The sequence below is a fragment of the Carassius carassius genome, chromosome 2 (assembly GCF_963082965.1).
Source record: "Carassius carassius chromosome 2, fCarCar2.1, whole genome shotgun sequence".
NCBI lineage: Eukaryota > Metazoa > Chordata > Actinopteri > Cypriniformes > Cyprinidae > Carassius > Carassius carassius.
Window position 1 is genome coordinate 16,374,568 of NC_081756.1, and position 13,767 is coordinate 16,388,334.

The window sequence follows — 13,767 nt, forward strand, 5'->3', positions numbered from 1 at the left end:
ACCTCACATGATGGCCTATTTGCCCATCAAATGTGCTCAAATCTAGTGTTTGATGAGCCATTTCGGTTTGTTATTTCATTCCAAAGAAAAATTCAGAAAATATACATGCTGTGAACACTCTTAACTATAAAGGTGAAGTATATTACCACTGAAAAAAAATCATACCGACCCCAAACCTTTTTAGAAATTGCTACTTTTATTGAGCAAGTACATATTAAGTTGCTCAAAATTGGCAGTAACTTTCGATAAAAAAAAAAATCCTGAAAAAAATGTATCATGGTTTTTTGGAAACAGCGCAACACTGATTTAAATAAGAAATGTTTCTTGAGCACCAGATTTACAAACATTTACTTTGAGTATAGGATAATCGAGTATAGAAAAAGTTGTGATTAAGATAACAACTCAGGTCAGACTCGAACCTTTATAGTACAGTATATACGCATAAGCTGATTAAATTCACAGCTCACTGCACTACAGTTCTTATTATAACTTCCTTTTTTAACAGTGTAAATCACAGTGGGCCCTATTTTAAGGATCTAAATGCAAAGTGTAAAGCGCACGGCGCAGGTGCACTCAGGGCGTGTCCAAATACACTTTTGCTATTTTAACGACGGAAACACGGTTGCCCGCCCGGGCGCATGGTCTAAATGGGTTGTCGCTATTCTCTTAATGAGTAATGGGTGTTTTTTGGGCGTAACGTGCAATAAACCAATCAGAGTCTCATCTTCCATTCCCTTTAAGAGACAGTTGCGCTCGTGCCATGACGGATTTGCTATTTACACGGCGGAATTTGGCAAGCACAAAGACAGAACACGTCTCCAAGATGAAACGGAGCTGCTCGTGTGTGAGCAAATATATAGCCTAATTCTGATACATGCGATGACTATCCATTATGACATGTAGGCATATGTATATATATATATATATATATATATATATACAAAGAAAAAAAATTGCGCCAGACTGTAGACCAGGTTTGACCTGGTCTATGGCGCAGTCAATTTTCAGCTCCTTAAAATAGCAATGCGACAGCAATGTGCCTGAACACAGCTCTTTTTTAGACCAGCACACCCATGGGCGCAAAAATTAGTGCAAATGCATTTGCTAATTAAACGATGTGGACGGGAAAATGTGAACAGTGCCGGACTGAAACTAGCAAACACACTTGCACTGCGCCTTGCGTCGCATTGTGCCGGGTGTATGATAAGGCCCAGTGTGTTTGAATGATATTTGACCTGAAAAAAAGGTAAACTTTCCTTAACCGTTCCTTTTTTCGTTTATAAACAGTTTATTCTGAGTGTTTACATACCTTTACTCAGAGGTGGAGCACCGAATTGGCTCTCTGGGACACTTGAAAGCAGTATTCCTTTCCTCGAGTGCTGATGCATCCAGCGGCATAGTCTGAAAGTGTCAGGTAATCTGGATGATCATCAAATACTGTTGTTGCAGGCAGAAACGGTGGGCCCACTCATTTAACCTCTTCTGTCTCCGGAGGGGTTGCTTTTAATTATCAGAGGCTAACCGCCTGACCTTGGGGCGGACCCCACTCATTTGGGATCCTCGGGGTATGAGATGGGCTTGGCACATATGTGCGAGAGAGGGAGGCAGGAGATATTAGTCTGGCTGCATGTGTGTGTGTGTGTGTATCGCTCAAAGTATGAGGACTGCGGGTGAGCGAATTGAAAAGCCCCATTTCCCGAGCCGCTCTCTCTCTAACTAAGCTGTATAGCAGCGAGTCATTTAATGCTCAAGTGGACAAAGGTATTACCTGAGTCACTGGGGTGGATCAGGCCTTTTCTCTGCAGGCCTTTCTGAAACCACATGCTGAGAGCAGCTCAACATCTCTGCCTCTCTTTTTCTTTAAGTTTCTTTCGGCCTCTCTCTTTCTCTTCAGCACCACTAGTGTTCTGTCCCCATCAGCTCCCATTTCCTCAGAGCCAGCAGCTTCAGTACACACTGTAATAGCTCTCCACTGTGTCAGATTGCTGCTTATACGCCACTTTGTACGTCTGTTGGTGTTAGTGCATACGTGTGTTTTGTGTGTGTGTGTTCAGTCACTCATCTCTTGTTCCTTTTTTTAAAGTATCAATTTAACCAATTATTATATTATATTATATTATATTATATTATATTATATTATATTATATTATATTATATTATATTATATTATATTATATTATATTATATTATATTATATTATATTATATTATATTTTTTATTTTTTCACAGTGCTGTACAAAAGTCACGAAAACATTAGTTTTAAGTGTGCCAGTACATACTGTAGTATCAATTTGAGATTTCCAAAAAAAGGTTTGAATATGAACCATGAACACAAGATTTTTGAATGAACAAAGACTCTTTCAACAGATGGTAATGCCCAAATTCACATTAAATATTGATTAGAGTTGAAATGCCTGTATTTTATGAGAAACCAGAATGTGTAAAGTATTTCTGAGAAGACCATGATCATGAAAATCCTTGTAAATATATTATCTTTCACTCCTCATTTGTGAAACAGAAATAGTGGAAGCTTTATTATTATAGCTAGATTTAAAGCATTAATAAACTGTGTTAACTCAGACTGGAGAATGATGGGATTGACCATGCTCAGCCTTTTAGTTTTGTGGGGCAGGGGGCATGAAGCCAGCTTGTCCCGGCTGCCCCGTTCCCTGTTCAGCCATTGACTTTCAGCATGACCCTCATTAGCGTTGGCCCTGTCCACTTTGGAGACCCTGCAGTATGGCTGGAGGGCAGGCAGAGGAAGCCCAATGGAGCCCTGCATTACATGCCCTTCAGACAGACTTCTACATGTGTCCTCACACCACATCAGAACATCTCCCTCTGTCTCCTTTTTGTCTATTTGCACACCTTTCAGCATCAAAACACATGGCCTTAAAGTGAAGTGACATTCAGCCAAGTATGGTGACCCATACTCAGAATTTGTGCTCTGCATTTAACCCATCCGAAATGCACACACACAGAGCAGTGAACACACACACACACACTGTGAGCACACACCCGGAGCAGTGGGCAGCCATTTATGCTGCGGCGCCCGGGGAGCAGTTGGGGGTTCAGTGCCTTGCTCAAGGGCACCTAAGTCGTGGTATTGAAGGTGGAGAGAGAACTGTACATGCACTCCCCCCACCCACAATTCCTGCCGGCCCGGGACTCGAACTCACAACCTTTCGATTGGGAGTCCGACTCTTTAACCATTAGGCCACGACTTCCCCATACTCTTTAACCATTAGGCCACGACTTCCCCCAATACTCAAGCCACAGCTCGATGTGACACATTTGCAAGCATCCTCTCCTTTCCTGCCCTTGACAATAAGAAGCATGCCACGTGTCACACCTCTCCATTAGTATTTATTGTTTTTTCACCTGTGTGTCTTTCTAGCACACCACTTTACTCTTAAACCTGTGGCTTTGACCTGTTAATAAGGCCTCACAAAAGGCAGTCTGACTGGCTCTATTTTGAAGCAAAAGCCAATTACGCTTTTTCTGAATAATAAAGTTCTTCCCATGCAAGGTCAGAGGCCCCCTGTCAATCCACATCAGCAGCAGCACTGTTAACAAACATCTGTCCAGCAGACTGGGCTGAAGGCTTCCTTCTTATTCACAAGCAAAAAAACTCAAGTCAAATACACATACTCACACTCACACATACTCACAGGTTCACTTACTACCAATAGAGAAAAAAAAAAGAATAGCAATGGTGTGTTTTGATTTGCGGGACAAAGGTTTTCTGTTTACCAGGCTGGAAAACTGCACTATCACTGTGTGAACCTAATCAGCCTGCCATTTCCGCTGTCCGTGTGCCGGCGCTTGCCCCAGGTCTCCCAAAGAAGAATGACCCTTTTGTGCGGCACTAATGTGCAAGCATTTAACTTTGGTACCGGAGAGTATTTTAGTGTTTATATCTACTGATACATGTAGACACAAAACGCTTTGTCTGGGCTCAGGTTTTTCTATGTGAGTGGCTGAGGTGGGGCAGGCCACTAATGTTGGTGCTACTTTTTCCATTTCAGACAAATGGAGTCCTTATGTAGCCCAGAAAGGAACGGAAATGAGAGCAGAGAGAGGGCAAACACACTCGGGAACATACGCATTCAAAAAAACCTCTGTGCTTTTTTGGGTTGAAAATACAATGACTAAGGCTGTAAAAATATATGAATAATAGCACTGGACCTCTAAATTTAGGGGAGACCGAAAGAATTTGGCTTAAATGTTGCCATTGTATTTTTGGATTTGGTTTATGTGTGTAAAATCATAATGTGAGCAAAATATAGTCCTGCTTAGTCTGATCTGATTTTGATTCATTAAAAGGTTATATTTTATCACTGAAACTTATACATTGTTTTTTTAAACTCTTTTAAATTGACGGTACATTGGGCTGTATTTTTTTCTGACTGGACATAAATACAAAAAAATATATAAATGGCTGTTACCTATAAAATAAAAAGGGAGCTGTATAATACACATGAAATCATAACACAGAAAAGTGTTATTTTAGTATTATTTACATTTTAATTACAGTTTTTATTAATATTTTGTATTAGATTTTATTTTTTATTTTTTACCTGATGTGCTTCCTATAATTTAACGTGAGAGACAAAAGAAAAATAATTTAACTGCTTGCTAATCAATATTTGCCTGAGGGAAAGCAGACATGCACACATCTTTCTTCTCACTAGAGAGCTGAAAGGAAGTGTGATTGTTTTGAAGCATCTGTAAATAATACACAGCACTAAAACTGTATTTAATTGTTCCTTTTGATCTAACACTGCTTTGTTTTTTTTTGAATGGTGTATAATAGTTATTGCATGATGCAGTTATTACTTTTTGTTTCTTTGGTCTGCATGGTGTGTGAATATTAGTGATCTGTTGAAATAAAAATCGTTCTCAATAGGTTATGACAGTCAGTCTCAGGGCTGAAATCTAAACATCTCCCTCACAGTTTCACTGCTCAGTTCTGATAAGTGATTGACACGCAGCACTTCAGCATGCTGAATGCGTTCCCCTGGAAGGTTGCTGATGTTAGCGTACATGTTGACCTTGAGCCAGTGAAAATAAGCAGAAGAACATGAATTCTCTTTGTCAGCCTTCCTGTCTTAATGAATATGTTTTGATAGCGTGTATAATGGAAACTCGACTACCTTGAGTTTGTGTAACTTGGAACGTGCGTTGTGCCATTAGAGCAGGAAGTTCAGGTGTCCACGTAGCGACACAAAAATGGCACCAATTAAAGTCAAAGAGGCTTACTAGAGGGAGCAAGGGGAAGGAAATCTGATCTTAGAAGCAGCTAGGCTTCAGTCTGTAAATTTTGTGTGATGAGTGGAAAGACGAGTGGCTCCAAGTCTCTTGTATGCGTGCCATTATTGTGTGGTTTTTTGGGGGCTGCTGTCTCTCCCTGGATCCAGGGTTTGATGTACAGTTAGACCTTTGATGGAGCTTCTGTGCCGGGATGGAAAGGGAAAAAGCAAAGCAAGGGAGAGAAGAAAAGAGAGAATAAAGTCTTTGAATGGTGTCTGGCTTTGGATGTTAATGCATTGTGGGTTGTCTCCCTCCTTACAGCAACTCTACGCCGCCCAGCTGGCCAGCATGCAGGTCTCTCCAGGAGCCAAGATGCCTCCGCTGCCCCAGCCCCCCAATTCTGCTGGGCAGATCTCCCCGTCTGGCTTGAAGAATGAAAAGAGGGCCTCAACCCCACTGGCTCAAGTCAAGGTACGATCCCAGCCCGGTCTGGTGCAACTGGATTGGTACTTGATCTAGTCTTCTCCACTTCCTTGTTCATTAAATCAGCTGTGGTAGGTACAGCAGCAGGCGCTTGCTGTCTGGTTCTTTTCTCGCTCTGAGCCCATCAATCTGGGCTGCTTTTACAAGGCACCCGCTCTCTTAAGCAGAACTCTGTGGACAGGGTTGCTATGGGTTTCCCTGCTCATGGAGAGCAATTTTTGGAACACATGGTTTCTCAAGACAATGACTGGCCAATGTTTTCCTGAGCATTACATTTTTCTTGGACCGAGCTAAGGCAATGACATCAGAGGCACATAATCTAAATATATTGAGGAGGCTACAATGATGTGATGACTGTCTTTTGTTTCTTTTATAAGATCAACACTCGCAGCATATAGCACTTTTCCATCAGTCTTCACTGATATACATCATCGTTTTCTTTCTTGTGCTGTGGCTGTAACCTAAAACTCTTGCGCATTTGGAAAAGTTTAGTTTAATATCACAATAGAAAGGGGGGTAAATCATTGAACCGAAATAGTAGTATGTGCATAGCACCCCTAATCCTCTTCAGTCGCTCAGCTAAGCTGCTCCTCCAGGACTTTTGGAGCTCTGCTCTTGGAGAGAGACTCCACATATCAACATCTCAGAACATACGGTAAGATCATTGGCGATTACACTGAGCCACAATTCATGTCGGATGGACATTTTTAGACACTCTACTTCAGTTTATTTAGCCCACACGTTGTATGAGATACGCTATCTTAATATTGATCAAAGATGTTACATGATATTTTCCCCATTGACTCCATATGTAGATATGCTGTGCTTAATTAGCTAGCAATCTGTTTGTTTGTCTAGTTGAAGCGTAATTGAATGACAAACTGTTATTGGCAGTCAGATTTGTAAAGAGCTGGGGGCAGTCTCTGTATGTGGCCCATCTGTTTGGACGGTACAACACTGCCAGTCAAATCTTTTTCTAGCCTACACAAGATGCATTAATATGATGAGATGCGAGTTTAAAGTTAATCTGGACTGATGATCAAATTATACATTGCGTTATACTCATCAAGCCCTCCACTTTGGGGTGGGTAAGATATTTAACATGTTTTTTAAAATAAGTCTCTTATGCTCGCAAGGCTGCATTTATTTGACCAAAAAACTAAACAAAAACAGTAAAACAGTAATATAGTGAAATGTTATTGAAAAAAAAAACAACTATTTCAATAATTGTTAAAATGTAATTTATTCCTGTGATGGCAAAGCTGAAATATAAGCCGCCATTACTCCAGTATTCAGTGTCACATGATCTTTCAGAAATTCAGAACATTTCTTATTTTTATCAGTATTTAACACAGTTGTGCTGGTAAATATTTTTGTGGAAACCGTGAAACTTTTTTTTTTCTCCAGGATTCAGTAATATAAGTTATTTGAAACATTTTTTTTTTATAATAAAAATGCATACTGACATTTTTTTAATCAATTTAATACATTCTTGCTGAATAAAAGTATTCAATTCTTCCAAAAAATAAAAAAGTAAATAAATAATTAAAATTAAAACCTAAAATTATGAACATTAATGTACATCCTTAAATCTGCAACCAAAGACTACGAATTAGAGCTGTTCTCCTCATAGGGACCACATTTAGTCACCACAAAGACAAGATAACACGCACTTAACTGTAATACATTCCGCTACAGCAGCAACAAGCTCTCTGCTCTGATTGCATTTGTTTGAAACAGGATGTATTAGCTGTTAACCGTTTCTCTCGAGCAAGTGAGAAGATAAAGATGTGTGCTCAGACAGAGAAGGTTTTAATTATCCTGAACAAAGCCTGGCCCTCACTGCACTGAGGAGCTAGAGCATGGCACAGAGCAGGGCTATGAATACAGAATCCATTTCTTGAAGGACTCGGACTAATTAGTCTACAGTAATAGCCTCTGGTGCATTGTCTTTTATGTAAGGTGGAAAGCATCTCTCTATAGAGCATCCCTATTTAACAGAAGCTTTGTGTCTTTTATGTTCAGGAGGAGGGAACGCAGCCTCTCAACCTCTCCGCCCGGCCCAAGACAGCTGAGCCCATCAGATCCCCTTCATCCCCAACACAGATCCTCTTCCCAGGCAACAAGAGCAGCCCGAACAGCTTCTCCAAGAGCGCAGGCATCCCCAGCCCCATTGGAGGAATGGGCCGTGGCTCGTCTCTGGGTAAAACTGTAGATATTGTCTGCTCTTAGAGTTCTGTGTAGTGAAATTTTTATAATTATTAAAATCCTCACAGCTAAAAGACTAATTGTATATTTCTGATTGTTTGTTGTGTGGAAGCAGGGAGTGAATTTGACACAGTCCCAATTTATAATTTCTCTTAGAACCTGCCATTTTAACACAGTAAAGAGTAACAGATGTCATTGCTGTATATTTGTTTTCAAAGCTTGTAGTTCATCTCTCATATTAAGACTGGCATTGAGCAGTTCCCTCCTCTTCTAGGAGTTGGGCTTTGAGCACAGGCTTGGTTTGTTTTTCTACTAGATTTTCTACTTACTAGATTTAACTGCCATCCTGCCTCACCTCACTTTGATCTACTAATCATAGAAAGGCGACACACACTGAGATTGCTCCCTTAGTTTCCTGCCCCCTATAACCCCCCCCCCCCCCCCCCCCCCCCCCCAACCCCACCACACACACACACACACACACACACACACTTGGAGTCGGCAACACTGACAGTACACACAGACTGTACTCACAAGACCTCATATATACACAATACAGCCCTAAGCATTTGTGAATTTGTATATGAACCCAAGGGATTTGTCTCTGCAGACATCCTTTCCAGCCTGAACTCAACAGCGCTGTTTGGAGATCAGGATGCAGTGATGAAGGCCATCCAGGAAGCGAGAAAGATGAGGGAGCAGATTCAGAGAGAGCAGCTTCAGCATCATCAGCAGGGAATGGAAGCCAAGCTGTCTGCCCTCACCAGCATGGGCCTGAACCACTGCAGATCTGATAAGGTGAGTGTCTTTGACACCTGTGAAAAGTGTTGGGTTACTGCAGGAAATTTGGATTATGGAATCATTTCACAAATATCAAGTGTTTAAATCAGACTATAACTTTTTTATTTTGTTTGATTATTTCAAAAATAAAAAAAAACATTAAAGGGTTAGTTCACCCAAAAATGAAAATTAGCCGGTAAATTACTCACCCTCAAGGTATCCTAGGTTTATATGACTTTCTTATTTCAGACAAATCCAGTCGGAGATATATAAAAAATTGTCTTTGATCTGTTAAGCTGTTTAATGGCACTCAGCAGATGTTTCAGTGCATCAGTCAAAAAGAAGTACTAGAAAAGAACTAAAAAGCACCCATCCATAATAAAATATTGTCTCACATGGTAAGAAAAATATCCATATTTAAAACGTAATAATCACTTTAATGTAGCTTGCGCCGATAGTTGTACACGGAGGCAGCTCCGGGAGGATGACAAATGAGGTCTATTATTTTATTAAACTCTTTAATAAAATAGGACAATTTAAATTAAAAATAGAAGACAATGAGTGACATACTTCATAAACTACCCCTATATGTATAACACAGAGTCTTGCAGTTTTTTCTCACAAAATATCATTGTTGTTTTTTTGTTCGTTTTTGTTGTTGTTGTTGTTGTTTACTTGTCTAACCACTAAGTTAAAGTGTTTTGCAGTGGGTATAAAACATATATAACACACACACACACACACACACGTGTGTGTGTGTGTGTGTGTGTGTGTGGAAATGACCATTTCCCAAAAATATAATTTTGAATAAATAGTATTAGTAATTAGTAGTAATTAGATTTTCATAAAAACATTGCTTGTTTTTGTCAAAATAAAACAAAATCATTTGTGCATGTGCATCGTCAAAGTAATAAGATGACCTCAAAACCCAATTTTATTCATGCAATTTGTAATCAATACGTGATTCCATTGCAGAATATATACCCAACATAACCGTCTCTTGTTCCTGCCCCTTTCGCCTGAGGGCACAACAACAGCCAAAGCTCAAGGACTTGAGCCCACAGTGTTTTTCAGACATGATCTTTAAAACCAATCAAGGTCTTTAAAGCACGTCCAGAGGAGGCCCTTTGATTGACATTGGCAGGATAGATGGTGGATGAGTGTGTGTTTGCATTTGTAAGGAGGACCATCACAGTCCTCTGGTGCCTGGCCTGTGCGGGTTCAAACTATGATGTCTCTGCCCAATTAAAGCATACAGGCAGCCCTCTTCAGCCCCTGGTGTGGGACAGGCCCACTTTGTACCAGGAGCAGGCATTCTCTCAGGGATTCTTTTTAAAAATATCTTCAATCAATGAGTCAATCAAGGAGCAGAAAAACAGACACCACTAACATCTGATTGATGCCATATTGCCAGTTGGCTGTGAGACGCAGGCAGAAACTGGGGTTGGAGGCTCATTAATTTTTCAGCACCTGATTACTTTCAACCAGCATATTAAAGTAGGTCAATGTATATGTAAAAAAATAGAGGAACTATTTTTCTATCAACTTAGATGTCAGGGTGAAAGACGTGCCCCGATGTGGGTGGCATCAGAGGAAACTCCGAGACCCCTGCACGTCCTCAATAAAGACAGAAATCACATTTTTATATTATTGCTGCTTCTCACAGCAATTTACAGTAACTCTTTACTGCTCAAGTAGGGATTGTTGAGGTCATAATCCTGTTTTCTCAAACACAATGCCCAACTCTAAGCCATTATAAACTGAGATATCACCTAAGCCAGTGCATTACGTGCAATTCTTTTGAGATTTCGCACTCTTTGTTTGTGTTCTTTGGAGGTGGATGCGGTATGTGAACATGCAGCCATCACCTGTGGCTTTCTCCCTCCCTCCCTATTTTCCCATTTTACCTTCACCAGCCTCAACTCATCCTCTCCTTCCCTCTTTACCTCCCAAAATTGCTCTGGGGTTAACTCATGGTCAGCCAAACGTGAGAATATGCCGCTACATGACATGAATGCTTCTCCAACAATGACTGAAAAGCCACGTTTGTCAACAGGCAGCACACACCTACAGCTTCATTGTTCTTAGCAGGCCAAGCTTAACACTTTTTTTCTTCTACTCTTTTGTTTGGCTTGGGTTTTGTCTTCACACGATTGTAAGGCCCTGCCTTTTCACATGGTTATTTGGGCATCTTGGCTCAGGTGAGCTTTGTGTGTTTTTCTAAGTGGGGAGGAAATCAGCCCATCCAACTCTCCCCCAAGGAAAAAGACGTTAAGATTGTGGCCAAATGTGTTTTCCCTAAAGGTCTTTGTTGTAAGGGTAAGGTAATTCGGGGCAGCCAGTGGCACAAAGAAAGGGGCAGAGGAGGGAGCAACAAATAATTATTAGGTGCTCTATCAGTGTGAAAATAGGACTGGTATGTTTGGGTTATCATTGTTGCTATAGGTTACAGAGACTCCCTAGATTTTTGAAGTATCATTTGCAAAGACATTCTGTTTCTTTATGCCTTTTTTTCCCTTCTGAGTTCTCAGTTGCTTCCATATCTGAGAACGTAAGTTTATGACCTTAAAATACGACAGAAGAAAATGGCACGCCTCTTTTGTACTGTAGTCTCACTCAGAAGCCTGTCTGCATCTGATGATATCATAAAGGCAGCTTCACCTCAGTCTGTTGCTAAGCCAAATAGACATATTGATGTTGCAAACAACCAGAGGCCAAACAGAAGCTGTATTTTCCTCATCATGTTCCATATGTCTCTGAAGTTCAAACGAATGGAACTGAGCAGACATTATTGTACTCAGTGTAATATAAAGAATATTCCTAATTTTCCCAATTTGTTAGTAGGGCTGATTTAAAATGGTTATCAAATGAATTACATGATATTCTTGTTTATTTAATGAAATCAGAATTAATTGCACGTATTAGTATTTGCTGATTAAGCATTAAATTGAAGACATTTTTTAGAGAACTTTATTCTGGCAAATAAAAAAATAACTGAATAGGCTTGAGGTCATTATGTTTGTTTTGTTTTGATTATTGATTTGTTTATTTGAAGTCATATTTTTTTCTAGTTGTTTTTTAACACAAGCACACATTCTCTTCTCAGCTCTCTGCTCATTTTATGCATTTAACATGTAGGTCAGGTGGCATGATTAATATTTTTTACTTGTTTGTTTGTTTTTTGCCTAATATCTTCATTTATTGATACATAAAATCCTTATAAAGTTAATGCCACAGTAATGCCCTCTAGCCATATGTTTGAGGAGACACTTTACATGTCATGGGAAAAGCTACTACAGCCATGTACAAAACGGTAATGAACCGCCTGTTGTATATCACCCAGCGCTGCCAGCAGTCAGACAGTTGGCCCATGCCTGCTGATCACGCCTGACGGACGAAAAAAAGGCCTCTAAGTGTTCTAGATAAAAGCTTTCACTTTGGTCAGTTTCAGAATATTAATTTTTCAGCACATCGCCTCACCTGGCATAAATACTGAACGCCCTTTAATAACTGCCTTCCAGTCTGCTGTTTGGAAGTTTATCATAGTGAAAGCTTACGTGAAAGATTCTAGAAAGGTAACATAAATGGGATTAAGGAGAGGTTAAAATCATCTACTGGGGCTGTTGGTGGGGGATATTAAATATTGATTTATCCCGGTGTAACGACTGAGCTGAAGAGTGAGGCTAAGTGCTGCTTACAGATGGATCAATTCATCTTTTAATACAAAGTGTGTTCGCAGAACACAATGCAATGACCTGCGTCCCTTTTTCTCTCGCACAGAGCCATTTCTCTCTCTCTGAGATGGAAGAGCATCTCCTTTGAGTCTCCTGTCTTTTAGATGCATGTGTAAAATATTCATGTTTTAGTGTTTGCTTGCTTGTTTTCTATTTGTCTTTTTTCCCTTTGATGTCCCAACAGTAAAAGAAAGCTTTTCTGGGACCTCCAACTATTTGCTTTTTTCCCTCTAAATATTTATTAAAAGCGTTACTGTCTACTGAGGGCAATTATTCTTTTTTTCTTATTTATTACACATTCAGAAGTATACTGCATTGTACATTTCCTGATCCGTTTTATGCACTAGATTTAAACTACTTTGTTTGATTTTACATTTTCAAATTGAATTTCACAAGCCATCTAATGATGAGGTTCCACTCTGGAAAGGGCCCAGATTTTGATTTCAGATATTTCGCCCTTGCTAATAACCTACTTTTCGACAGATGTTGCAGTCCGACGGGGCCTGGCGAGGAGATAAAATATATTCTGGTGCTGACACTTCCCAAACTGGAATCAAAGGGTGAAAGGCCAGTGTATTAACCTATTGAGAATCCGCCGGCCTCCCTGCCCCCTCCTCTCACCTACATTATTGATGAATGGAATATTCACTTTTCTCAAATCCCTGAGCACAGGGCCACAAACATTTAAATGGAGCCTTGCTCACTCTCTTCGAAATTCTCACCCCCTACTTTTTTGACCCAAAGCCAATGTTTGCTCTCGTTCCCTCCCCGCGTGTGAGTGTTAGGGGTCTATTCACGCTTCCCTTTACAAAGACTTGGGGTATAATCTTGTCTGCTCTGCAGCCCTGGGAGCAATTTTCTACCCCTTTTTCTGCTGCTGTCTTGGAAATTGCCAGCATAGGTTATTTTTGGCCGCAAAGTAAATCCTGCCATACATGGCTTTGGCCGTCCAAAATTTGATTATATTCTAAACTCAAGCACTACCCATAGCCAGCATGTGTCATTGTTAAGTATTGCTTACATTAATTCTTTGTTCCATTTGTTTGGGTATATAAATAGTGCCTTTTTTAGCAATGCGTGAGGGTGGGCGCATGTCTCAGGCTAGTTTTAAAACATCACTGTGCACTTACTCTTCAGTATTTTTCTCCCTTAGATAAGACATGACAGAAGCTCAGCTGATTTTACACTGCGGTTGCGTAAAATCACACAAATGGCCAAAACAGGGCACTCATTCAAAAATGCAAAAGAAGGCCCCATACTCTAGACCTGTGAGGCTCTGCTTACGCCAGATATCCTGCAACAAAGCCGG

The 13,767-nt window shown here is 40.3% G+C and overlaps 1 protein-coding gene across 10 annotated transcripts in view; it reads left to right on the forward strand.

Annotated features, from left to right (window-relative positions):
- Positions 1-13,767, forward strand: part of LOC132104430 (transcription factor SOX-6-like) — a 156,932-nt gene that overhangs the window by 124,506 nt on the left and 18,659 nt on the right. For all 10 annotated transcript variants that reach the window (XM_059509934.1, XM_059509941.1, XM_059509950.1 and 7 more), the window contains 3 exons: positions 5,575-5,724; positions 7,762-7,939; positions 8,555-8,742. In XM_059509934.1, coding sequence (XP_059365917.1) covers positions 5,575-5,724; positions 7,762-7,939; positions 8,555-8,742 — 516 coding nt within the window. The remainder of the gene's footprint in view (positions 1-5,574; positions 5,725-7,761; positions 7,940-8,554; positions 8,743-13,767) is intronic.